The sequence below is a fragment of the Pan troglodytes genome, chromosome 4 (genome assembly GCF_028858775.2).
Source record: "Pan troglodytes isolate AG18354 chromosome 4, NHGRI_mPanTro3-v2.0_pri, whole genome shotgun sequence".
Classification (NCBI taxonomy): Eukaryota; Metazoa; Chordata; class Mammalia; order Primates; family Hominidae; genus Pan; species Pan troglodytes.
Window position 1 is genome coordinate 20,837,592 of NC_072402.2, and position 25,160 is coordinate 20,862,751.

General features: G+C 42.0%; 1 protein-coding gene across 14 annotated transcripts in view; it reads left to right on the forward strand.

The window, feature by feature from the left end:
* Positions 1–1,257: 1,257 nt before the first annotated feature.
* Positions 1,258–25,160, forward strand: part of MCTP1 (multiple C2 and transmembrane domain containing 1) — a 595,843-nt gene continuing 571,940 nt past the window's right edge. For 3 of the 14 annotated variants that reach the window (XM_054684985.2, XM_009448833.5, XM_009448834.5), the window contains exon 1: positions 1,258–2,430. In XM_054684985.2, coding sequence (XP_054540960.2) covers positions 1,711–2,430 — 720 coding nt within the window. In that variant the 5' untranslated portion in view covers positions 1,258–1,710. The remainder of the gene's footprint in view (positions 2,431–25,160) is intronic. The other 11 variants (XM_016954519.4, XM_016954523.4, XM_054684986.2 and 8 more) reach the window with 5 other exon arrangements.

Here is a 25,160-nt window from a genome sequence, read left to right on the forward strand (position 1 = left end):
AATTTCAGATAAATAATAGTATTTTAGTATAAGTATGTCCCATGCAATATTTGGGACATACATATACTAACATTATTCATTGTTTATCTGAAAGTCAGTTTAATTGGGTGTCCTGCATTTTGTCTGGAAGCTCTTCCTCTGTAGCCACTCTGTTATGTGGTACCCTGCTTAACTGTTTCCATGGGACTTTTCCATATTAGAAATTCTGTTTATTGTCTCACATCACCTCCCAACCCTCACCCTCACAATAAGCTCCATGTGGGTGGGACCCTGATGCCTTGTTCACAGCTGCATCCCCAGAGCCTATCACAGTGCCTGGTATATAGTAGGTGCTTAATAAATATTTGTTATAAAGGTAAGAAAAACAAAACAAAACAAAAAACTTAGGTTGGTAACACCTCCAAAGCATACTGCTAGCTAGACAAGACTGATCAGTGTGCTACCGCAGCTTAGGGAACTCTCCCGTTTTCCCCATTTAGGAGGACGAAAGAGGCATTGTGTTGCTGGCCTTTCAGAAGTCTCTCCTAGCAGAATCAGAAGACCCTGGCTGAGCAGCTTTGGGAGAAGCAAAGTCTGAATGAGCTAAAAAGCCTTTTCCGTTTGCCTTGCAACAAGCAAATGAAGTAACCAAAGAAAAAATGCGCTTGAATGAAAAGAACAAGATTCTGTGCGTGCCGAATCGGATCAAAGGCAGTGCGCATCACCCATCTTCGTCCACCGTAAACTCCCTGCAACTTAAGGGCTGGCTTTATCGTCAGACTCCGGAAATGCTAGAACCTGATCATAAGAGACCAGTGCAGAGGCAAATAAAGAAAAGGGAGGGGTGGATGGGGATGAAGTCAAGACAGAAGAAATTAAACTCTCGTCTTGGACCCAGGGAGCGCAACGGGGCGGGGGCAGACGTCTTCAGCTTTAGAACTCCGTCGGGTTCATCGCTCAGTGTGGACGATCGGCGCCCCCACGAGACCCATCGAGGGCACATAGTTTCCACTCCAGCTCGCTTCATCCGACCCAGACGATCGCCAGCGCGGCCAGCGCACAGCGAGCTGCGTGGGCAACTGTGGCCGGATCCTAGGGAGCAAGCTGGCTTCGGGCCCTACCTAGCTCCACCCGGCTCCTACCGGCCCTCCCACCTAGGAGCTGGAGGATGGTCCTGGGGCGCCCCAGGGGGACTGCTGGTCCCCGGAGTCTCCAGCCAGACGCGCCTTGTTGTGTGAGCCGCGTGCGCGCCCAATTTGGAGGCAGCCGCCCCCGCCGCTGACAGGTGCTGCCCAGAGGGCGCCGGGTGCGGTCCCTGGCGCAGCTGGACGCGCACGCCCCGGTGCGTGCAGCTTCCCGAGCTCGGCCAGAGAGAAGAGGGAGCCAGGGCGCGGCCTGGGGGACGCCAGTGGACTGGAGCCGCGGAGCTTCGAGCGAAAAACTTTGCAGGCGCCGCGGCCGGGATTCGGTTACGGCTCCAGCCCACCCCAGCAGGTGCGGGAGGAAGAGGCGGCGCCGGAGTCCCGAGGCCAGAAAGCCTCGGCGGCGGCGGCCGCTTCTTTCCCCCGAGCTGGCCTGAAGTCGCTGGGCACTCCCGGTTTCTGCTGCTGCGCCCGCCGCCGCCGCCGCCACCACCGCCAGCGCCGCGGGGACCCGGGAGGAGGTGCAGCCCAAGAGGGAGGAGAAGCAGGAGGAGGAGGAGGAGGGGAGAGGAGGAGCAGGGGGTGGAGGATGGAGCCCCGGGCTGCCGCGGCGGGCGAGCCAGAGCCGCCGGCGGCGTCCTCCTCCTTCCAGGCCCGGCTCTGGAAGAACCTGCAGCTGGGGGTGGGCAGGAGCAAGGGCGGCGGGGGCGGGCGCGCTGGGGGTCCAGAGCGCCGCACTGCGGACACCCCGTCGCCCTCCCCGCCACCCCCGGTGGGAACAGGGAATGCACCGGCCAGGGGGAGTGGTGCAGGCAGCAGGTGGAGCGGCTTCAAGAAGCGGAAGCAAGTGCTGGACCGAGTCTTCTCCTCCTCGCAGCCCAACCTGTGCTGCTCCTCGCCGGAGCCCCTAGAGCCCGGCGGCGCCGGCAGAGCCGAGCAGGGGTCCACGCTACGCCGCCGGATCCGCGAGCATTTGCTCCCCGTCGGAAAGGGGCCCGCGGCGGCCTCGGGAGCAGCGGGAGGGACGCCTCCTGGCGGACGCTCCCCCGACTCAGCTCCTTCCTCTTCCTCCGCCTCATCCTCCCTGTCCTCCTCGCCCCAGCCTCCCCCGAGGGGGGACCGCGCCCGAGATGAGGGTGCACGGCGTCAGGGCCCCGGGGCGCACTTGTGCCACCAGAAGAGCTCCTCTCTGCCGGGCACCGCCTGCCTGGAGCAGCTGCTGGAGCCGCCGCCTCCTCCCGCAGAGCCGGCGCGGAGTCCCGCGGAGTCTCGGGCCCCGGAGACGGGCGAGGAGCACGGCAGCAGCCAGGTGAGTGCCGGTGGGCGCGGCCGGAGACAAGGTGCGTGGGACCACGCCTCCCTCTTCAGGCGTTCACCACCCGGGCAGCGGGGGGCGGGGGGCGGGGGCCGGGAGGCGGGAGGAGAAATGCTATTAATTCTAAGTAGATGAAACAGTGGAAAGAAAACATCTCGCTCTGGTTTAGCAAAGATGAAAGAGTTCTGACTTGCACCCGGACTTTACTTTTGGTAGAAATGATACCTGTCACCAGAAGCTTTCTGAGTAGTCAATGAAAAGTTAGACCTAAAGTGGGTACTTTTTAGAGTTCTCCTGAAAGGAGATGTCCAGCCAAATCTCATCTTCGCAAAAGAAAAAACTAACCCAATAACTTAAAAACAATTACGATCACGTGTGGTGGTGTGGAGGGGTACCATTGGAAGCAAATGGCTGGCAGGAAGAAATAGAAACGTGGAGAGGTAAATTATGGCACATGTGAGGTCCTGTGCCAGCGAAAGCATCATCTCAGGCCTGCTCATTTTCCGGCACCCCTTTCTTAAACCTTCCTGCTGCAATTGGATCACCGCCCTTCAAGTGGACAGCGGGAGCGTCTCCTCCCAGTTAGTCAAATGCATATGTTCCTATGAGCCTTGTGAAGTTTTAATAGTCACCTGAAGCACTTGCTTTTAAAGTATGCTGCTTTATACATCATGTTGATTGCTCAGACAAGAGTCAAGGTTTGTAAAAGTGCTTTTACTAGAAATTTTATGTGTGGGACCCACAATGTGTCCCACTGAATAGCAGTTTTTACTCCCTCAATTTCGAAGAGGCACTGCTCTTTTTGTAAATGTTTATCAAATCATTTTAATTCTAGAAAATATTTTGGAAGTTTCACTCTGCCAGAGACCTAAAGAACATTTTTCTCCCAATATATCTTAGTTTACTTAAACTTTCTCATTGTTTTGACTCTGATTAATTATGTTAGATGAATGACACTTGCATTAAAACTTTAGTTATTAGTAGATTAAAAGCTCAGCTACAAAGAAACAGGCTGTGTTTGAAGGGTAAGATACGGGAATAGAAAGGCTTTCAGTTGGAAGTTTTTATAGTTCATGGACTGATTTCTTAGTGTAGCTCCAGAAAGTAAAGCAGAATATGAATATGTTTTGTTCCTTAATAAACAAAATTGCTTGCTGTAAGCAAACACCTGATGATCCAGAAAAATATTTTATTCTCAGAAGAGTAAGTAGAGATAATAGTGACAAAAAGACCAAATACATTTACCTTTCCTGTCATCTTGAAAGTGAACTGGATACAGCCCCTGTTTTTGGTTTTAAAAGTAAAGTGATAAATGGTTTTAGAAGAATGTTTTAAATTCAGTATAGATGAATACTATATATTAAAGGAAGTATTTATTTTTGAGCGTGTACATAATCCTAATGTAGAAGAATTTCAGAGTTGGGGAACTTTACATTTTTTTCTTTCACTATCAAGGATAATAGAATAACAAATAATAATTGAATTATTTTGAAAGGTATATATCATATTACTGTGAATGTTAACTTATTAAATCACATTACAGTTCACTGAACCAAGATATTTTTAAAGCAAAAATAGATAACTCTGAATTTTTATGTTCCTTTTTGCCAAAAAGTTTTCAGAAACTGTCGATCTTTATTTAAAAAACACTACTATGTAAGTATGAATTTTGTATACAAAAGATATAAACTTATTCTGGAGAAGATACTAAATTAACACTATTATGTATGCCTTCACCATATGCTGGGCATTTTATAGCCCTACATAGTTTAACCCTCACAGCAGACCTATGTGATTGTCACTTTACAGATTCGTAAACCAATGCTCACATAGGTTAAATAAGCTTTCCAGGGTCACGTAGTTAGTAGATGACAGAGAGAAGTTTTGTACTCAAGTCAGTCTCCAGAATCTTTTTCCATTATGACAGCTACCTTTGACAACTTTTAGAACTTGTTCCATTTTTTAGATGTCTTTGGTCTTACTGATGAAAGTAGAGCCTTGCAAGTTTACGTATATTCTGGAGATTTTTCCCCATCCCTATATACAATCAATTCTATGATGGATTAGCTATCATAATTTGTAATTTGTTCTGTGATGTATTGTTGCATGTATATTTTGTCACGAATGAGATTATCATGATCTATAACTCTGAAGAAGCTTTTCATTATAGAGAATCAGCATTTCGACATAGACATAAGAGAAATAGAAAAGCTAAAATATCTTTCAAAAAATAAGAGAAAGATGGGATATAGGCAGACAGAATGGTAAACCCTGAGGGACTTGCCCAATGCCAGACACAGTCCCAGAAAGAGATACCATTTTTGGTCCCTAGCGTCTGCTGCTCATGGGGCCTTGTTCCTGGGAAGTGGAGAGATTTCTCTGTAATGAGTCACAAATAATGGCTTTCAGCAGCACTCTCTGACCAATGTAAAAGAGAGGATTTCTCAGTCCTGGAAATACCTCTCTGCCCATCTCAAAGGAGCCCGGCTCACCTCTGAATGGGAAAGAGGAAAAAATGGAATTGGAACCTGGAAGGGGATGCATTCAGCTGCCCAGGAGTCAGCTTAGCTTTGCAGCACTCTTCCAAGCTTCCTGAATATCTCAGAGATCTTTCCTTACTCTCTCAGCAGCTCATCTCCAAAGTGACCTGGGCATGGGAAAGGGGTGTGTAGCACATACAGATTTCAGCTTTATTCACAGTTCACAAGCACAGTACTCAAGAAAGAAACACAATAAAAGTATTTAATACATCTTTAGAGTGCCTAGATGAAAAGACTTTTCTTTCAAGGCAGAAATAAAATGTATTGCAAAAATAGGCAAATTGTTTAATTTTTTCTCTTGTTCTCTGCTTGATCCTGGCATAAGCCATGTTCTCCAAAACACTCTCCACGTCTCCACCTCCCTAGCCCAGCACGAGGCCCCAACAACATATGTGCACGTACTCTGACAGTGGGTGGAGATGTTAAGCAAAAGCAAAGAAAAAAAAAATCAGTTTGGACGGCTGGGGAAAGAGATTTGGGAGTCACTGGTATATATGAGTAAAAGTGAACAAACCAGGCTACTTTCCATGTGCCTGCTGGTCCTCTTGCTATTGTGTTTTCATTAGCCAAACACACTTTGCAATATGTATTAACAGACTTAATAATGCCTTGCTGTTGGGGGATGTGCATTATTTCAAATGTTCTGTTTTGAGAATAAGGAAAAAAAAATATCCCTTTCTTCCCACTGATTCTGGTTCACGTGTTGGGCCATATTGTCATACCAGATGCATTTCATTTTCTGCAACACAGTTGGAAAAGATGCTTTCTCAATTTGTGTGCATATCAAAAATATGCCAATTTTATGTATTCTGCCTTGACGAGTTACTAAAATTATGTTTTGCTAGGATCAGAAAGTCAGTATTTTAAGATAAAGAGTGAGGAATGAATACGTTGCATTTTTTTAGTATTTTAACAAAAGCATGTAGTGTTTATGAATGCTGAACTTTTATTTTTTTCTCTTTAAGTAAATTTTGTTAAAATTGCTTTCACAAAGGATAAACTATTTTTGAAAAGAAGTAGGAAAATTATTCAGTGTATGTTAGATATGTTTTGAAACATAGCAAGAGGAATCTATTCATTGGGATAAGATTCCTAAAACATATCTGTAAGCCCTGAAAAAAAGTGGAAAAAAAATTTTCTACAATTAAGTCTATACATGAAGTATATCTTGCTTTATTATCTGAGCTTTTAAATAAAGCACATATTTAACAAAATGATTCAACAACATGACTTGGGTTGATTTTTGCAATTTTTCAGATGTTTTTACTATGACTTCAAAGAACACAACTCCATCTTAAAGAAGGCACAGATTTAAAAACATAATTCCTATTATAAACGACTAAAGTCACTGAAGAAAACTAGTAATATCAAAATCAAGCCCCTAAAACAATGTTAGTAGCTTTATACTGGTCTAGCTTCAGAAATGACCCCTTTCAGATTGAAAGTGAGAGAGGGTAGATGAGACCTTAGGACATTTTGGAGCAGGGTGGAAAGTGGAGTTTGATGTGTGATAGCATTCATGAAAAGTGCTCGGATCATCAGCTTATTCCAAAGAAAGGGAGTAAAGAGGATGACATATTTCCCTGTAACCTTTACTTGCTATAATAAGTGTCTGGCAAATTTGAGTTGAATTATGAATCTTGCATAAATGGAAGTGTTAGCATGTAGATGTTATGAGAGATTGGCTTAAACTATAGCAAGTGTTCAATAAACATTAGCAATTGCTGCTGTGCTTGTTATTATTATTGGAAAGTATACTGAAGTTTTGCTATTGCTGCTATTACAAATAAGTGTGTGGTTGAAAAAAATTAACAGGGTGCTTTGCCATTCCTTCGTATTTAATTTAGGATATGAACTATGTTACTTGCAGTGTTGGAAAAAGTAGCCCATGACAAATCAAGGTAGTACTGGTGACATTACAATTTTATACAGCAATGGAAAAAATCTTACATTATTTTTAGCAAGTATGTATGCATTATCATGAAGAATGAATATGTTATGTTGAGGGAAAAAAATGGGATTAGCAGATTCATTTAAAAATAGAACATTCTTCTTCCTCTTTCTTTTACCTCATTGTTTGAAAATGATTTCACAAAATAAAGGTTAATGATATATTTTTGATACCTAAAGGAAACATGTAATATGATTTCTTTGATCATAATGCTTATTAAATCATTTACCAATCCTGGTTAATGGCGTATAAATAATATGTCCGCATAACTTTATAAGCATTGACAAAATCTGCAGATTTAGAAATTAGGTTATATATATTTTTTCTTCTTGGTCTATATCTATTTATAATATCGTAGCAGGCATCTGCATTAGGTAAGGAGAAAATAATTTTTTTTTTTTTTTTTTGAGACGGAGTTTTGCTCTTGTTGCCCAGGCTGGAGTGCAATGGTGAAATCTCGGCTCACCGCAACCTCTGCTTCCCAGGTTCAAGCAATTCTTCCACCTCAGCCTCCCGAGTAGCTCGGATTACAGGCATGTGCCACCACGCCTGGCTAATTTTGTATTTTTAGTAGAGACGGGGTTTCTCCATGTTGGTTAGGCTGGTCTCGAACTCCCGACCTCAGGTGATCCGCTCACCTCGGCCTCCCAAAGTGTTGGGATTACAGGCGTGAGCCACCATGCCTGGCTTGAAAATAATTTTTTGAAACAGAAAGTTCTTTGCTTTAATTTCTTTTTGCTACTGGAAAACTTACTAAAAATCACATATTTCCCTGCCTCAGTAAGTCAAGCGTTCTAAATAAGACCACTTCTTGATAACTGAGGGTCATTATTTGCATACTGGGCTTTGTTTGTTTGTTTGTTTAATGTGAATGAAGTAGATATTATCCTAGAACTTGCTTTATATAAACGTGCATGTTTTTATAAAAGTAGAGTATAAACCATACCTGTTTATGACATGCTTACCTTTCTGTAAAGCTAATTATTGAATCAAAGAAGAGGCACCCTTTTCTCAAGTCATTTGTTCACTTAACAAATAGCCTTTACAGTTTTTGTAAATTTTGATTGGTCGGCACCATTGAAGATACAGCCTTTTTCTACATCATTAACTTTATGTGCCATTTTAATTTGCTCTTCACCATCAACCTTTTCTTCTAACTCACAGTGCTTTTTATGAATCAGAGGTGAGAAGTTTATCCCTAACAATTCAATATTTTATCCAAATACATTTTCCCCTCTAATATGTAGCAGTTTCTTACCATTAGAAACTTTTTTTTTTTTTTTTCTGGCAGAATATCAGGCTGCAATGTCCCTAAAGTCTCCAAATATTTGTATTTAACTGTAGTATGGAATATTGTATTCCAAATACAATATTCCATACCACAATATGGAAAACTGTATTTGTAATATAATGAGATTATATTGCAATATGGAAAACTGTATTTGTAATATAATGAGATTTAAAAGTCCTGCTTACTGCCTTCTTGAGATAACAATTTTCTTCTCTTCAGTGAAGTCTTTTCGAGATATTTTATACCAGCCTTATTTCCTGTTCTCTTGGGTCCTAGCCAATTTGGAAAATTACAACAAATATAGACAAGTGGACCTCTGGACATCTTAGGATCTTTGTATCCTCCTAATCCCACTGGGTTCATTTAGAGAGGCCCCTTCAGCATTAACAATCTGAACTTATTTTGCTTAAGCCTGAACCACCTTCACTTGCCTCGCCAGCTCTGCTGGAGTGGAATTTGGCAAGCCCTAGTACAATTGACCTAGTGAATCAGCATTGTAAAACAGTTCAGGGGAAGACTACTCAATAAATGGTGACTGAATGAATGAAGGGATGAATGGATAGGCTAGAACTGTTCAGAGATAAGACCTCTGGAAAAGCTTCAAAATCGCTTTATGTTTGTGAAATGATATTATTGCCTTCTCAATTCCAAGTCCTTTTAAGCCTGGCAGATATATTTGATGTTCCCCTCTTCCACCAGCTGGTAGCTTGGCTTTTGCGAGCCTAGACTTTAATTCTGGTTCCTGGGCAGACAAGAAGCAGAATTAAAGTCTGGTGAAGGGAGGATGTGGTACCTACTAAGTGGCTGCCATATTGTGCTCCCATGGAGGATGGAAAAGCATCCTACTTCTGAGGTCTCCGGGTCAGGGATGTAGTTCTTGGTATTGGACTCTGACTCTGGGTATCCATTTTTCGCACCCAAGTCTCCTTTCTGGCCTCTGACATTGCACCCACACATCTGGATTTCTGATTCCTGCCTATACATCCTTACTTAGCTATGCCTCTGAGTCTTGAATTCTGCCTGGATCTTGGCTCAAGATACTCTCCTTCCCTTCCTTCTTCACTGCTACTTCTCCTTGACCCATCTCCTTGACCTGTTTTTTGTTTGTTTGTTTGTTTGTTTGTTTTTTGAGACCGAGTCTCGCTCTGTCGCCCAGGCTGGAGTGCAGTGGTGCGATATGGGCTCAATGCAAGCTCCGCCTCCTGGGTTCACGCCATTCTCCTGCCTCAGCCTCCCGAGTAGCTGAGACTACAGGCACCCGCCACCACGCCCGGCTAATTTTTTGTGTTATTAGTGGAGACGGGGTTTCACCATGTTAGCCAGGATGGTCTCGATCTCCTGACCTTGTGATCCACCTGCCTCAGCCACCTCCCAAAGTGCTGGGATTACAGGCGTGAGCCACCGCGCCCGGCCTGACCTGTTTTTTGTACCTAGCACTTCTTCTGCATCCCAAGCCCGTTATCTAAGAAAGTCTCTTACCTTCCCTTTACTTCCAGCCATGACTCAGATTAAAATCCCAATATTGGCTGGGCGCAGTGGCTCACGCCTGTAATCCCAGCACTTTGGGAGGCCCAGGCAGCGGATCACCTGAGGTCAGGAGTTCAAGACCAGCCTGGCCAACATGGTGAAACCCCATCTCTACTAAAAATACAAAAATTAGCTGGGTGTTGAGTAGGTACCTATAATCTCAGCTAGTCGGGAGGCTGAGACAGGAGAATCGCTTGAACCCAGGATGCAGAGGTTGCAGTGAGCTGAGATAGCGCCACTGCATTCCAGCCTGGGCGACAAGAGTGAAACTCCATCAAAAAAAAAAAAAAATCCCAATATTGACCAAGAATCCTGTCCTCACTAGCCTGGTTCATTCTGCTGCCTCTTAAATACCAAGTGTGTGAAGTGGAGTTCACACAAGTGGCCAAGTGATATTTACATTGACCCCTCCTGTCTAATGCTGAGCTTAGTTAAAAAACCCCAAATCCTCCCTCCAGAAAATCTGCATTGCCCATCAACTGCATTTGCTTATAAAGGACGTTTTTCTCCCATGGAGGACTAGACTAGAGCAGATTTTTTCACTTAGCATGGTTCATTGTCTCTGTGTCCTTGTCCCTTTCCCTCCTATTTTTAAACATCTCACATACCTATTCTTTACCATCCACACCCACTTTCTTAGTCCTGCCAGCTTCCTTCTTTCTCCTTAATATTCTCTCTCATCCCGACTTTCTCTGCGTGCAAGATCTGATTCTTGTAACTAACCATTTAGCATCCAGAGATGTGCTGTTCCATGTGGCAACCGCTACCCGCATTTTGCTATGGGACTTTGGAAACATGGCTAGTTAGAATTGAGATGGGCTATAAGTGTAAAATGCATACATGCACACTAAATTTTGAAGACTTATACAAAGAAAAGAATATGAAATATCCCATTATTAAACTTTTTATATTGATTGCGTGTTAGGATAACATTTTGGATATATTAGGTTAAATTAAATATAATATTAAAGTTAGTTTTACAAGTAAAATTACATATGTGTCTCATACTTGTATTTTTATTGGATAACACTGATCTAAAGCAGGGATTTCAAACTCCAAACTCCAATGCCCACAGGGGCCACCAAAGTAAAGACAAGGAGCCAAGAGGGTTTGGTGGGGCCATGGTGGACCAGGGAGCCCCTGCCCCCTGGAAGGAGCAGCTGCTTCTCAGCTGAATACTGGCACCTGGGAAAGAAACCGTGTTGCCAGAGCTTCTAGATTCTTTAATAGAAGCCAAATCCCAGATTTTTGTGTTCCTGAATTTTTGTCAAATAAATAATATATTTTTAAAAGCATCATAGGTTAAATAAAATATATCTCTGGCATGAATTTAGCTATCAGTTAGAACTTCTGACTCAGAGAGGTCATATCTGGTTTCTCCTCTCCCCACTTCCCCTTCCCCCAAGTGCTGGGCAAGTGCTAGGCATGTGTTGTCTGGGGCAATACATGTAAGCATCAATATGACATGTAGGCGTCAATACATTTTACAAACTAATGGGATGAGTTCACCAGCCAGGAGAAATGAGTGGTGAGATGAAGGTGAGGCTGCAGTGGTTGCGGGGGTATGTGGAAATTGTGGAGGTGGGGACAGGGAGAGTGGCCAAGCAATTTGGCTCTATACAGATGATAAAACAAAACAGTAGCCTTTGGGAAGCCGAGGCGGGCGGATCACGAGGTCAGGAGATCGAGACCATCCTGGCTAACATGATGAAACCCCGTCTCTACTAAAAATACAAAAAATTAGCCGGGCATGGTGGTGGGCGCCTGTAGTCCCAGCTACTCGGGAGGCTGAGGCAGGAGAATGGCGTGAACCCGGGAGGCAGAGTTTGCAGTGAGCCAAGATCACACCACTGCACTCCAGCCTGGGCGACAGAGCAAGACTTCGTCTCAAAAAAAAAAAAAAAAAGAAGAAGAAGAAGAAAGCAGTAATGGGAGAAGGAGAAAGTGTTGGCAATGGTTCATGGGAAGGTTTTTATAAATGGAGATACCTTGAGTGAGTTGATGGGGCAGAGCCTATGGAGAGGGAGAGGTCAAAGATAAAGGAGAAAGGGGGATAATTGATGGGAGAAGGTTCCTAAGTACATGGGTTGGGGTGGGTCCCACAGGCCATGGGAGGGAGGTCTCCCCTAGCCTTTAGCCAGAAGAAGCACCCCTTTTCCATTGCAGATGGAAGGAGACAGTGTGAACATGGATGCAGGGAGGTCTGTAGGCTTGGTGGTAACAGTTTGAGGGTGTTCTGTCTGGCGGCCACTTCCTAGTTTTGAAGTGTGATTAGGATTTGGACATAGGGAGATATTGAAAGACTATTGCCTAAGCACAAATGCAAATAAGTGTCCTGTGTATGCAAAAAATGGGAAGTCAGTAGCGGGACTGAAATCTAGGGTGTGGGCAGAGGGGCAGTGCGAATGAAGGTGAGAGTGAAGGTGTGGCCAGATATGAGGGCTGAGACGTGTACTCTCCAACCCTGGAAGCAACTGAGCAGGGTAGTGACTGGGTCAACCTGAGCCTTAGGAGGGCGAAGCTGGTGTGGAAACAGGAGAACATGTGGAGGCCACAGTAGTCTCAGTGAGAGCCTGCAGCTGGGCTGTGCTCTGACCTTGGTGACAGAAAGATGGAAAGATTTGCAGGATCAGGGGTTTGGCTGAATGTCCAGGGAATGGGGAGTAAAAAGAGTTCATCACAGCGTATTTTCCCCTTTTCTTATGTTTTTGATTTTTCCTAGTTCTGTTCAGAGATGCTTTTATTGAAACACCTTTTTTCCCCCTGGGTAGGGGTTGAGTTTTGGGTTTGCATTTCTGCAGAATGGCTGAGGGTGCCAGGCTCCTAAGTGTCAGATTGTCACCTATGTACTGTAATAGCTCCTATTCTTGAAGTTATTTTGAGTTCTTCAGAATAAAATGGTTCTCTTTTTTGTGCAGTGTCAGGCACTGAAAGTAGTGAGTGTTAATAGAGCAAAAGAAAGGGTAAAACATGTTAGTTTAAAAAATCAGGCAAAACAAGAAAACCTCCTACATATACCTGTTAGCTGAATCTTTATGGTGCTTGATGCCAGGGTGGCTACATATTTGGAGAAATAGTTATAATGAAGGAGGTTGGGATCCAAGGGCTCTGTTGGAAATTTTCATTCTTAATCAAGGTAGTGTGCTGCAAACATGTTAAAATATGCATCCTCTCTCCTGTGCAAGGCTGATCTGTGCATGGCAAATGGTCCATTTCTGAAAACTGCCAATAGATATTCTCTCAAAATAGAAATGATATTCTATCTATTCCTGTTCTTATATTGAAATGTAAAATTGATTTTGATACAAGAATAATTTAGCTATTTTGATAGTTGCTTTTGAATAGTATTTTCACCACACCACACTGGGACTCCAAATGTTTTCCAAAATATCTTTTGGGATTGGAAGAGATTTTAGAGACAAGCTCTGGGTCACCACAGAACAGTTGCCTCCTGCGCCCTGTGGGGTCAAACCCCCAAATCAGCAGGGACCACGCTGTCTCTAGCTGAGAGCAGACATGGGCTGCACCTTCTCTTTTCTTCTTTGCTTTCCTCTACTTTTAAAGAAAGCTTCAGGTGAGGAACCGTAATGGGGTTTGGCTGTGATTGTGACTTTGCCCAGTCCTGTCTGACCTTGTATACACACCAGTTCAACTCAATAGCATTTCAAGTGAAAAAAAAAAACAAAAAAAAAACAACTTGACCATTTGGGTCATCCCCTCAGCCTCTCTCTGCTCCCTTTGGCCCACTATGCAGCAAAATGTTCTACACTCAGGCTGGTGCTTTTGTGATTTCCTTGCTTTCTCTGTGGGAATCAGCAGAATAAGACAGAAGGGAATAGTCAGAGATGGGAGGGAGACCTGCAGTTGGCAGAATTTCTCAGGCCTCATGCTCTCTGCCTCTGGGCTTTTCAAGGAAGATAGAGCATTTTAGAGTGTATTTATACCTATTATTTATCTGACATTTTCACTTTCCTTGACTTCAACTTTTCCTGCTGAGCATTTGCCAGGAATGAGGAAGAACAATATGGAATTTGCCATGAGAGGATCTTTGTATAACTTGGATGACTTGGATAACTTTGTATAACTTGGATGACTTGGATAACTTGGATGATTAGCCTATGGAACTGTGTTGTGGGACTATCCAGGTGGTATATTATTTGGGTCTTGGCTCTTCCTTCTCTGCCCTCTGGCTTACCTTTCAGCTATAATGTCAGTTTTCTTTCTTTGCTTGGAAAGTGAGCGGGGAAAATAAAGAAAGGACAATCAGGCAATTTTTTTATTAGTAGCTTTTATAATATATTTTTTCATGGCAAAATTTAAATAATTGACTCCTATGATGTTTGTGACATTTTGTGTTGCTTTGACATATGCCTTATACACACGTATGCACACACAGAGAGGATACCTTTACCAGGCATGGTTTATGCACATGCCTACTCTTTCATGCATATCATATTTTTCACTGGAGTCAAAGATAACCAGAAGAATGCCAATATTCTTCCACTTCTAAATTTAATCATCCACTTTAATAGTAATAAAGTAATAGTATTACATTTAAATGATGAAATAATCTTTACAAATGGCTTTAGTTTATCTAGTCTGAATAAATGTATGAAAACTAGTTCAGCAAAAGAGAAAATTATAAAACAATTGGAAGACGGCATTTGTGGTTAGTAAACCACTATGGTGTGTGTTCTACAAAGGAAATGAATAATCTTACTTTGAATTTAAAATATTTTATATCTATCTATCTATCTATATAGCTATATATGGAGTGCCATATATAAAAATATATATTATATATAATGTTTTGTATATAATTATAACATATGTAAAATCTATAATATATAAGGAATGCCTTTTCTTCAGTAGAATAGTCATTCTCCTGTAAGTGTGTATCATATTTACAGCCACCAGGGAGGAGCACTCATTGAATTAGTCCCTTAATCCTTTCAACCCCAGACGTCACAATAACTAATATCAATCATTAGTGTTTTCAAGCATGGCCTGACTTAACTCTCACAAAATGATCCTTACAGGTAAAAAATAGGGATGCATTTTGGTGAGTTTCTCTATTGATATAGTTCATTTTTTTTTCTAATTTGAGGAAGAGAAATACTTTTAGGATCATAAAAATATATTCTCATAATCACAAGAATCTCATTTTTTGAGATCACCTCAAAATGAGAGCTGGTGAATAACTGAATTAGGAACAAATGGATCTGAGACAGCAGAGCCTTCCTATGTGGTGGGTGGCTGCCTAGTGTAATGTCTTATTTTCTGTTAATGTTGCCATGCTAATGCCTCTCAGTGGCTCTATCTGAAAAACATTTCTTACACTATTTTATTACTTTCTTCATCCCTCTTAATTATATCTGGATTATATCCTGAATGGTGTATTTACAAATGCCCATTTCATATTTTAAAATCTATTCTTTTTCTAAGAGCATATATCTGATGTGAGTTTCAGATAATTTCATTTGTATTTGGTACCAGAAATTTGTTGTGTGAGCTGGTTTTGCATACGTGTACATGAAAATATTTATTGTGTTATTCATTGTGATAGGACTTGCTGTTTACTACCCTGTCTTTGAATTAACTTTTGTTAAATCACAATGTGCATTTTTTTTTTTTTTTTTGAGAGAGAGTCTTGCTCTGTCGCCCAGGCTAGAGTGCAGTGGCGCAATCTCGGCTCACTGCAACCTCCACCTCCTGGGTTCAAGCGATTCTCCTGCCTCAGTCTCCCAAGTGGCTGGAACTACAGGTGCCTGCCATCACACCTGGCTACTTTTTGTATTTTTAGTAAAGATGGGGTTTCACCATGTTGGCCAGGTTGGTCTCGAACTCCTGACCTCAAGTGATCCACCCACCTCAGCCTCCCAAAGTACTGGGATTACAGGCATGAGTCAATACGCCCGGCCCGCAGTCTATCTTCTAAAGCTGCATTAGGTGAGGTCTGACTTGCTGATGAGTTCCTCCCCAGCCCACCCTGAGCTGGGCTCTCTTTGCTCAGTTGTGCCATCTCACCTCTGGCCTGAGGCCAACCAACATGTGGAGCTTCTTACCCAGTGCCATTTTAAAATGACACTTCATAACTAATATTAATAATAGCTAAACATATGTAACATTTATTATGTATAAGGCACTATTCTAAGTGTTGTATATATATTAACTGATTTATTTACTGCAACACTTAGGTTGATGTCTTCTGCATTTTACAAATGAGGAAACTGAACCACAGGAGATTAACTGACTTGCCCAAAGTTATACATCTGTATGATGGACCCAGGTCTATGTCACCAGAGTCCGTGCCTTTAAACACTACAGAATAGGCTGCCTGAAGTAGGTTGTGCCTGAGGAACCCAGTTTAGGAAAATATAATCCCAAGTAACTAGCAACTTTTAAATGACAGTTCTACTTAAAAAAAAAAGTATTCCTTACCAGGCACCCTACTAAATCACCATCATTATTTTTGTTATTGATATTATTATTAGACATATGTTATACGTTAAAAGTCCTATAATTTTTCATTTTCTATATTCTATAGCCTCATCTTATTTCTGTCATTCTGCTTTCTTGTCCCCTGAAAGGCATAGTTTTAGGGGAAATAAACAAAATATATCTATCTCTTAGGCATTCTATGTACAGCATCTCAAAGAAACATTTATAGATTATGTACATTGTCTCACTTAAACCTCACAGCAGTTTTGACAAAGAGATAGTGTTAGTTGCATTTTATGTATGGGAAATTCTTAGAGAGGCTAAGTAACTTTTCGGCAGTCCTGGTTTTGTCCATAGTTAGTAAGTGGCAAAGCTAGATATTGACAGACATCTGATTGCTACCAAGGCCATAATTTCCAGACTACCCACTGCTTCACCATTAGTGAGGCCACATCACCACACCACTGCTAAATACATGCTTGGTACCCAAACCCATGATTTGTGATTGAGTCTGACTGTCCCTTATCACCAGCCTTGCTGATAGGTCTTTCCACTGTTTTGGAGAGAAGGCTAGAGGAAGGTGCCACCATTAGTTGAAGAAAAGTTTCCAGTGAATGAGAGTGGGTTAGTTTGTTTATTTGCAGGCTCAGTTTTGAGACCTCGTAAGTGAATATTTTCAGATCTTTCTTCTTGTGAGTTCTATACATGTATCATGACTTCAAATCATGTTGTTAAACTCCTCTGAAAAATAATGCTATACATTCCATATTTAGTCTAGGAGTTATGATCTTTGGACAGGAAAACAAATTCTTTTCTGAACATCTAGTTGTTTTGTAAAGATGTCCATTTGGGGTATATTCCTTTAACAAGGAGAAAGCAAGGTATGAGATAATGTCTTCTGAATTTGGCACAACTTCTAATGTTTCTTAATAATAATAATACCAGCATGGAAATCTTAGTCTTATGTCAGTTGCTGTCTTAATTGATTTGCAGACATTACTTCATTTAATCTTTGTGACAACAGTAAAGCAGTGGGAATTCTTAGCCTCATTTTATAGATAAATCAGTGGAGGCTTAGAAAAAATGAGGACATTTCTCAAGGTCACAAAGCTGGTAAACAGCAGAGCTCAGAACTGGCTCCAAAACTCAAGAGTCTAACTGCTATGTTATAGGTGGCTTTCTTCAATATTGAAAAGCTGCTAGGTCTGCTTGCCGGGTCCAACCCACAGACCCTGACCCAGCGATGGATGAAAGACATACACTGACACAGGTATTTTGCCTCTCAGTGCAGCTAAGGGGCTCTGCTGTCTGAGTCCGCAGCTTTGGCCCCAATAAGCTGGTGAAGTTCACATTTATTTAGGACAGATTAAATGACAAAGGTCTCCAGTAAACACCACTAAAGGGTGATTAACGTTGCCGACCTCCCTAGTAGAGAGCAGTCATGTGCCCACAGATGATCACAGGTTGGTCTTAGGACCACATGAGTAAGCTATTTAGATAAACTCCTCTACATTCCTGTGTATCTATACCCCAAGCTTTTAAGAGAATTCAACTGCCTTCAGCCAAATCTTTTACTGAAGCTATGCAAACCTCCTGGCCTTCCAAGAAGGTTCGTGTCTATTTCCTATAACTTTATCTTTATAATTACTTCCACCACCTTGATCGATCCCCTACATCTGCTCATGAGTATTGTCTTGTAGCTGTTTTCCAGATGTCTTGGAATGGGGAGAATATTCAGTTAAAATGTTCTATATAATAAACCAAGCCCAGATATGTATGTGTAGCTGGAAGATCTCCTTCCAATTAAGTACCAATGATTTTAGTAACAATCTTTCTCTTTCTCCCTTCCTCAAATATTTATGAAATACCTATGTTGTGGTAGACATAGTATCTTGTTAATACCTTGATAATAAGACAGTTCCTGCTCACATAGAGCTTATGATCTTATAGAAGAAACATCCATTACATTAAAAAATATGCAAATTGTTACCAATTACAATTGTGATAACTGAATCAGAGGAGTACAGAGAATTGTAGGAATGAATTGTATGATAAGAAGTCCCAACCCAATCTTGAGAGAGGGAGGATCAGATCAGGTTTCCCTGAAGAAGCATTTAGGATCGAATGAAAATAACCAATAGGAGTTGGTCAGATTTCTTCAGGGTGGAGGGAAGGCAGGGATGTGGCAGACAGTTCTGGGCAGAGGGAACCACAGCAGGAAGCACTTAGAGGAAGATTGCCTGGGCAGTGGGGATTTGGTGATTAAGAGGGAAGGTGTGTGTGTGTTGGGGGAGATGGGTCTGGGATTAGTGGCAGGGACCAGATTATGCAGAACCTTGCAGATCTTGGGGAGATTTTGGACTTTAGCAAGGACTGAAGCAATTTTGAGAATCCGGATGCTCAGCCTTGAAGGGAAGAACCATCTTCAGGAGACTTCATGTCCTTGGTCTGGGAATAGCTTTCCTTTGCTTCTATGTGTGGAACCACATTGTACTCACAAAGTTGTCTTGTAAAGAGATAGGGAAGTAGGTTGGAGCTATGTTTTCCTTATTAGGATATGACATTTTAAAAATGTCGACAAAAATAGAAATACCTAGAGGATGAAAGTGTCTTTCCCCCTGGAAAAACATGCCATTTCATTGCTTTTTTATTGAGTACTATTGGAAAGTAAATGAAGGCAAGAAATGCAATCTGATGTCTCATTATCAGTGCTCAGGGGAGAGATTTCTCCTAGACAGCACATTTCCGAGCCTAGGTAGAGATGAAAATTAGATAAAGCTCAGTGATCCAGATGTTACAACTGTAAATTATAAAAAAATACATTTTCAGGAGATTTCAACTTCTTTCCTGAAGTTAGGGTGGGAAAAAAATGAAAAACTTTGGAGAGGGTTCTATAAGGAGGCGTACATTTAAAAATGTGTATTGTTTGCTAACATAATCATGGATTAATTAGGAAGACTTTCCGTTGAACAGATCTAAAGCATGGTAAAGGGGATTTAATTTGTTCATATTTTCCTGTATATTTTCTCAGACATAAAATCTAAATTTTATATTTCCATGTATAGCCAATATTCATATTTATGAAACAGATTTGCAGCAATGTTCTCAAGCAAGAAGGAAAAGTTAAAGTGTGTTAAAGCTCACCATTATATTTGTTATACAATGTTATAGGAGGGAAAAGAAGGCAATGTCAAAATATTTCATGGAGACTGTAGTCTGTCACACAATCAAAATTGAAGTGGCAACATAAGCCAGCCTACTTGCTATTCTGAGAACGCTCAGGGTATGGATTCTAGCACATCTAGCAAATGTGAGTGATCAGAAATTGTACCAAGCCCTGCCCGACTGAGGTTTGCCAATCTCTGCTTTGACCTCCCCAGCCAACTACTACAGTGACCAATATGAACATGGACTGCTTTAAGCACCCAACCATTACTGCCATCTGGACTAGGAAATAGCATCTAGTAAAAATTTTCGTGACAGAAGCCATGCCCAAGTCTAAAGGGTATCAAGAACCTATGTATTCTTTTATCTGCTATTATGGAAAAATGTGATGTAGTCTTTCTGTTGTTCTTCATGTAGTATTTTACTGGAGTCATGACCAAGTAAACATTATACTATTCAAACAGTAAACAGATTTAAACAGTAATTCTCATTCTATTTGGGTATCATAAACCCTTTTCAGAAACTAACAAAGGTTGTGGTATTTTCCCCATAGAAATGTACACAAAACCAGAATTGTGCATTCTTCCTCAAGGAAGGAAACTCATGACTTTCAATCCATGGACTCCAGAACCCTCAGTTAATACCCTTGGGTAAAAGGAAGACTCAGTAACAATTCTTATGAAAATTAGATGGCTCCATTAGCATTATAAAAGTTAAAACTTGAGTCTCTGAAATTTCAACCATGGCCTGCATATTTATTTATCCTAGAACCTTGCAGGGCACTTGGATTGATTTTTAGGAGGAAAAATCTGTAGACTGGCCTCCTAACAGTAGGTCTAGATATGCCCAGAAATAAAAAGGAAGCTGTAGCCTGCAGCATTTACCAAAGAGACCAGGGTGTGAGGGGAACCCAAATTTGGAGTTTCTTGCTAATATGGGGTTCTGTTTCCTAGAAGTTGATTTCTGTTTCCTTCTTATGCATTCTTATATGAGACTCTTCTTTGGGTCTGGGCCTTTGAGAAGCGAGATTCCTTTGCCAGAGACTGTGATATCTAATAGAAGCTCTCTCTGATTATCCTCCTCAGTTGTCAACATTTGCTGACTGCCGCCTACACACATAAGGAATTGAAAATCTGTTCTAGATTCTGGGAACCCAATACTCCTGCACTCCAGAGATTTTTTCTCTTAGATGGGGAGGTAGCATATATACGTAAAAGATAAATGTCACTACCAGGTAGCACAGACATTCCACTTTTAAGTAAATAAAACCATGGGAATCCCTGTGTCTTGGGAGATAAATACAGAGGCTTAATGACCTCATTTGCGACAACTGCTTGAACAATTGGTCTGGTTTGCACCAGCAGTAGTGTACTCTCAGCTCTCTGTTCACTTCTTCTCATTGATTTCATGGCCATCTTATAAATGTGCTGGGAAATGTAGAAGCCTGCAGTCTGAAATCACCGTGAAGAAAGAGCTTTGTTAGAGGGCAGTTCTCAAACCTGAGAGGTGGTGGATGATTCAGAAGTATATGGATCTGTGCTTGTGCACTCTGGGCTTTGATAAATGGAAGCACAAACGATTGCTTCCTTTAAAATAAGCCAACCACAGGCCTAACTTATAGCTCCTTGCCTGGAAGCCTGATTCTCTGCTTGGGGCAGCAGCCTATGAAAAGGAAGCTGGGTAGAGCTGAGAGTGGAATGTGAACACCTCTTGGACTGAAGCTTGTTGTACAGAAGGCCAAGGAGACTGAGCTGCTGCTGGGGCTGACTCCTCATGTCCTGCTAGCTGGGCCATGCTTGGGAGCTAAAAAGGCACACAGTAGTTCCCCACATGATACTGGGAACATTTGAGGAGTGGTGGGTAGGAATGGAGATGTCTAATAGGATGGATGGAGTCGAGCCCAGGCATCAGGGACGGGCTGTTCATGAGCCTTTCATTGCAAGATACAGGAGCTCAACTCTTCCTGGATTAGGCTTCAAAGGAGAGTGTATCGGTCACACCTGAAAAGACCCAGAGCAGGCGGGATCCAGGCCTCAGTCATCAGGTCTCTGTCTTTACCCCACCACTCCCTGCCACCTTTCTTTCTTTCCTTCTCCCAGAATTGCTTCGCTTTGGACATCTCTCTCAGGCAGACTCTCTACTGGTGGCTGTCAGCATCTCTAGGCACACATCCTCCTCACAGCTGTACCTGCCTGTGGGAAAGACCATGCTTGGCAGTGAGTGACATTGGGAGTGATTTGGACCCTCACTCTGTCCACTGTGGCCAGGGGGTGCTTTGGACAGGTCATGTGTGTATTTTGGAACCCAGAAGTGAGGGGCATTCAATCCAAACACTGTGGGCTGAGAGTGGGAGAGAGGTGGGTCTTTAAAGGCAAATCAAATTGCTGTGGGCAGGCAGATATTTCCAGTGCCCACGTGGGGTTTGGTCAATAAGCAGCAGTGGGGAAGATGGATAATCAGCCATCCAGAAAATCTATCTATGAGCTGCTGGACTCAGCTGCTGGTCTGAAGCACTGCCTTGGAGAGGGAGACTGTTTTTCTGTGTTTTTAATATAAAACGAGCATAGAGTATGGAATTTTAAAGTGTATATCAACTAGGTTTTTAATGCTTTTCTTCCTGAATGGATTTTAGTATTTGAAAAGCCATGCTAATGAGATGACTAGTTTTAAAGTTAGCTATGGTACAAATAACAGCACCTGAGTTAACCTAAAGGCTATCACATTGATGAAGTCCTAGAATTTTAGCAAAGAACTTAGAAAACATACTTTAGAGAGGTAGATACTGACGCTCAAGGGATAAATCCACTTACCATCCTCTTTTCCTCCTTTCAGAGCCTAGAATATAAGCAGTTCCTGATCCACACTCCACTTGCAAGCAGCTTCATTATACAAATATGCTTTAGTAGTGTTTACCCATTGCTGCCTCAGCTTCTTTTACTGTCCCTGTCATCACACTTTGCAAGAAGATGGTTTTTTAAGGGGATCTGTGGTTTCAATACAAAGGAAGAGAAGAAACAGTGCAAGGGAAGAATGGCCTAGGAGAGTTGCCTGCCCCTGGGTGGAGACTGGACTGGTTGACTTTGCCCATGGGGAAGAGAGGTGGAGGCAGACTGTCTTCCAGAGCTTGAGTAAGTCTTAACCTCTCTAAACCTCACATTTCTTTTCTGTAAATCTGGGGGAATAACATACCAACCTGATGGTGCTGTTAGGAGGGTACAATGAGAGTTCCTGGCACATGGCAATGCTCAATACACATTCTTTATTCTCCTCCACTCCATCACCTCTGATAGTCGTTCATCTCCACTTTTGAGGCAGCAGGTATCTTTAAAAGTTATACTGGTGTCTCTTGGAGCCTTCAGGAATGACCATTTATACTTTAGCATGAATTAACTCAGCTAGGTTCTTGCCTTCTAATTTCTGGATAGAACATTGTAAATTTTGAGCAGTGGGCGTGGGTAAGAGTGATTTAGCTCAATCTGTAGAATTTGTGGCAGCAACCTGGGCCTGGATGGGTGCCACAGGACTTAGTATGGGGGAGGTGACAAGAGGCTGGAAACTAGTGGAGCTTTGAATGGAGGTGCATGGGAAGGGAGGCATGAGATGCTAACTACAGACTTGCTTTGATCCATAGCTTGGCTGAAGAATGGCTCTGGGTCTGGCAAGGGAATGGGAAACTGCCATGTTCTCCTCTGCCACCGTCCTGTCCCTCATGATTTCTTGCTCTCAGAACTTGGGCTGGAGCTGCTAGAAGTACATTAGGAGGTCTCATCTGGAAACCAACTCCCATTAGTGACATTGCTTCTCTGGGCAAATGAAGCCAGTAAACATAGCTTCCTAGTGAACTCTGGACCTTCCCCAGTTCAGGAAGCCAGAGACTGCTTGCACTGCATAGATAATGTTTTCATAAGGCTTAGCCTTCGTACACTTGCACAATTTTTCTGTCACATCTTAAAATGGAAGGTCTAAGCAGGAGTCACTTGTAGTCACTCCCTTTGCTTCATATATGCTTTGCACAGAGTAAATGCCCCATAATGCGAAATCAAATTGAATAACAAATATATGATTTGTCTACTAATTGAAAAAAGCTTTTAATTCTTAATGTAGTATACAGAATAATTAGGGATAGATGACATTGTTTGACATAAATGAACTTTATTTTTTATTTTTTTAAATATTTATTGAAGAGTTTTGGTATTTTGTTAAAGTAATATCTCAAGGGGCTAATTAGCCACAATTTTTTGAGTTTTTAGGTTTTTAAATTAAGCTACTTTGTAATCCTGCTGAGAATTTCCCACATTGCTACAATTATGTTCACAAGGAATTTATTTTTCAAGGTTAAATAGAGATAATCACTTTCTCAAATAGAGATATTCTAACTTGATTTCTAATCTTCTAAGCACACAGCACTCCATGCAGTCCTGTCTCAGATTTTAGTTCTGAGAACTGATTTGGGCATCTTTATCTCATTATTGGTCCTTTTATATTATTTTTATGTCTGATTTCCTCTCATTTCCTAAAAATGGGTGTAATGCTTAAGAATAATGATACTTTTGGTATCCTTTTAAGGTGTTTACAGAGTGTTTACCTTATGGGAGTTACTGTGCTTGGAGCCATGGGTAGAAGGTGCTGGCTTGGTTAGCCACTTCACACTTGAAATGAACTATGTGCTCTTAGAAATCACCTGTGATCTTGTGATCAAAAAAATGTGTCTGTGGATTGTAGGATTGATTTTCAAGAGTTAGATTCCCTTAATTTCAGCTCGACTCATGAAGGTAAATGAACAGGCAAAGAGTTAGTGAAGGCTGACCTGTCTCTGCCCAGATCCCATCATCTCGAGATGGGCCCATCCTCTAGCTGCTGGAGCATGGACTGTGATGGCTTCACAGCTGTGCCCCTACTAGGCATTGCCCTTGGCCTCAGGACACAGCCTCTCCCAAAGTAATGTCCCTCCAAGTGTCCAGTGGCTGGTTGATGGGGGGCTATAAAGGCCCAGCCCTCTTGCCTCTATGTGGGGAAACTCTGCAGTCCCAGCCCCAGAGCTCCCTGTAGGACTGAAGGAGGCCTCAGTTGAAACCACATTGTGGGTTAACTTCTCCTTCTGTCCAATCTTGATTCCTTACTTCCTCATGGGTGTATCTCCCAGGGCAGCCCAATCCACCCCCAATAAATTGGCTAGATGTACATCTCCATTGCAGAGAACATTTACAAGAACTCCGTCTGATTGACATCATTGTTGAATTTCTTGAAGAGATCTGTAAGTTTTAGGAAGAAACAATCAGATGTCATAGAAACAGTGGCAACAAATTTTGAAGGGCTTGGTAAAAGATGAACATTTTGAAGCAATCAGGGGAGGTTTTGCTAGTAGGGTTACACCCGGGCTTAAAATAACATTTATGGAAGGATGAAGAAACACAGATGTCCCAGAGAAGATGAGCGTTAGGTGGCACCAGAGTGCAACAAAATTAAATGGAGATTGCAAGTACTACAAAAAATCATTTATTACAGAAAAGAAATTAGATTTTTAAATAAGCATTTCAAAAAATCACCAAATGCTAATGTGGGAGGAATCTTTTTTTTCAGCTACAGAATCACACTGTAGCCGGGAGATTCAAGTGCTGCAGAAAATTATTATAAAGCGCCCACTGCATACTATTCATATATGTACTGCTTCATTGCAAGGATCAGGAAATGGTCTTCAGCTGTGAAGACCGTTTGGTGTTTATTATGGATCAGAGTACAAGGTCTCAAAGTGGTTAAATGGATTTCCAACAGTACATTTGTCTGATGGATAGCAGCTACTCAGATATTT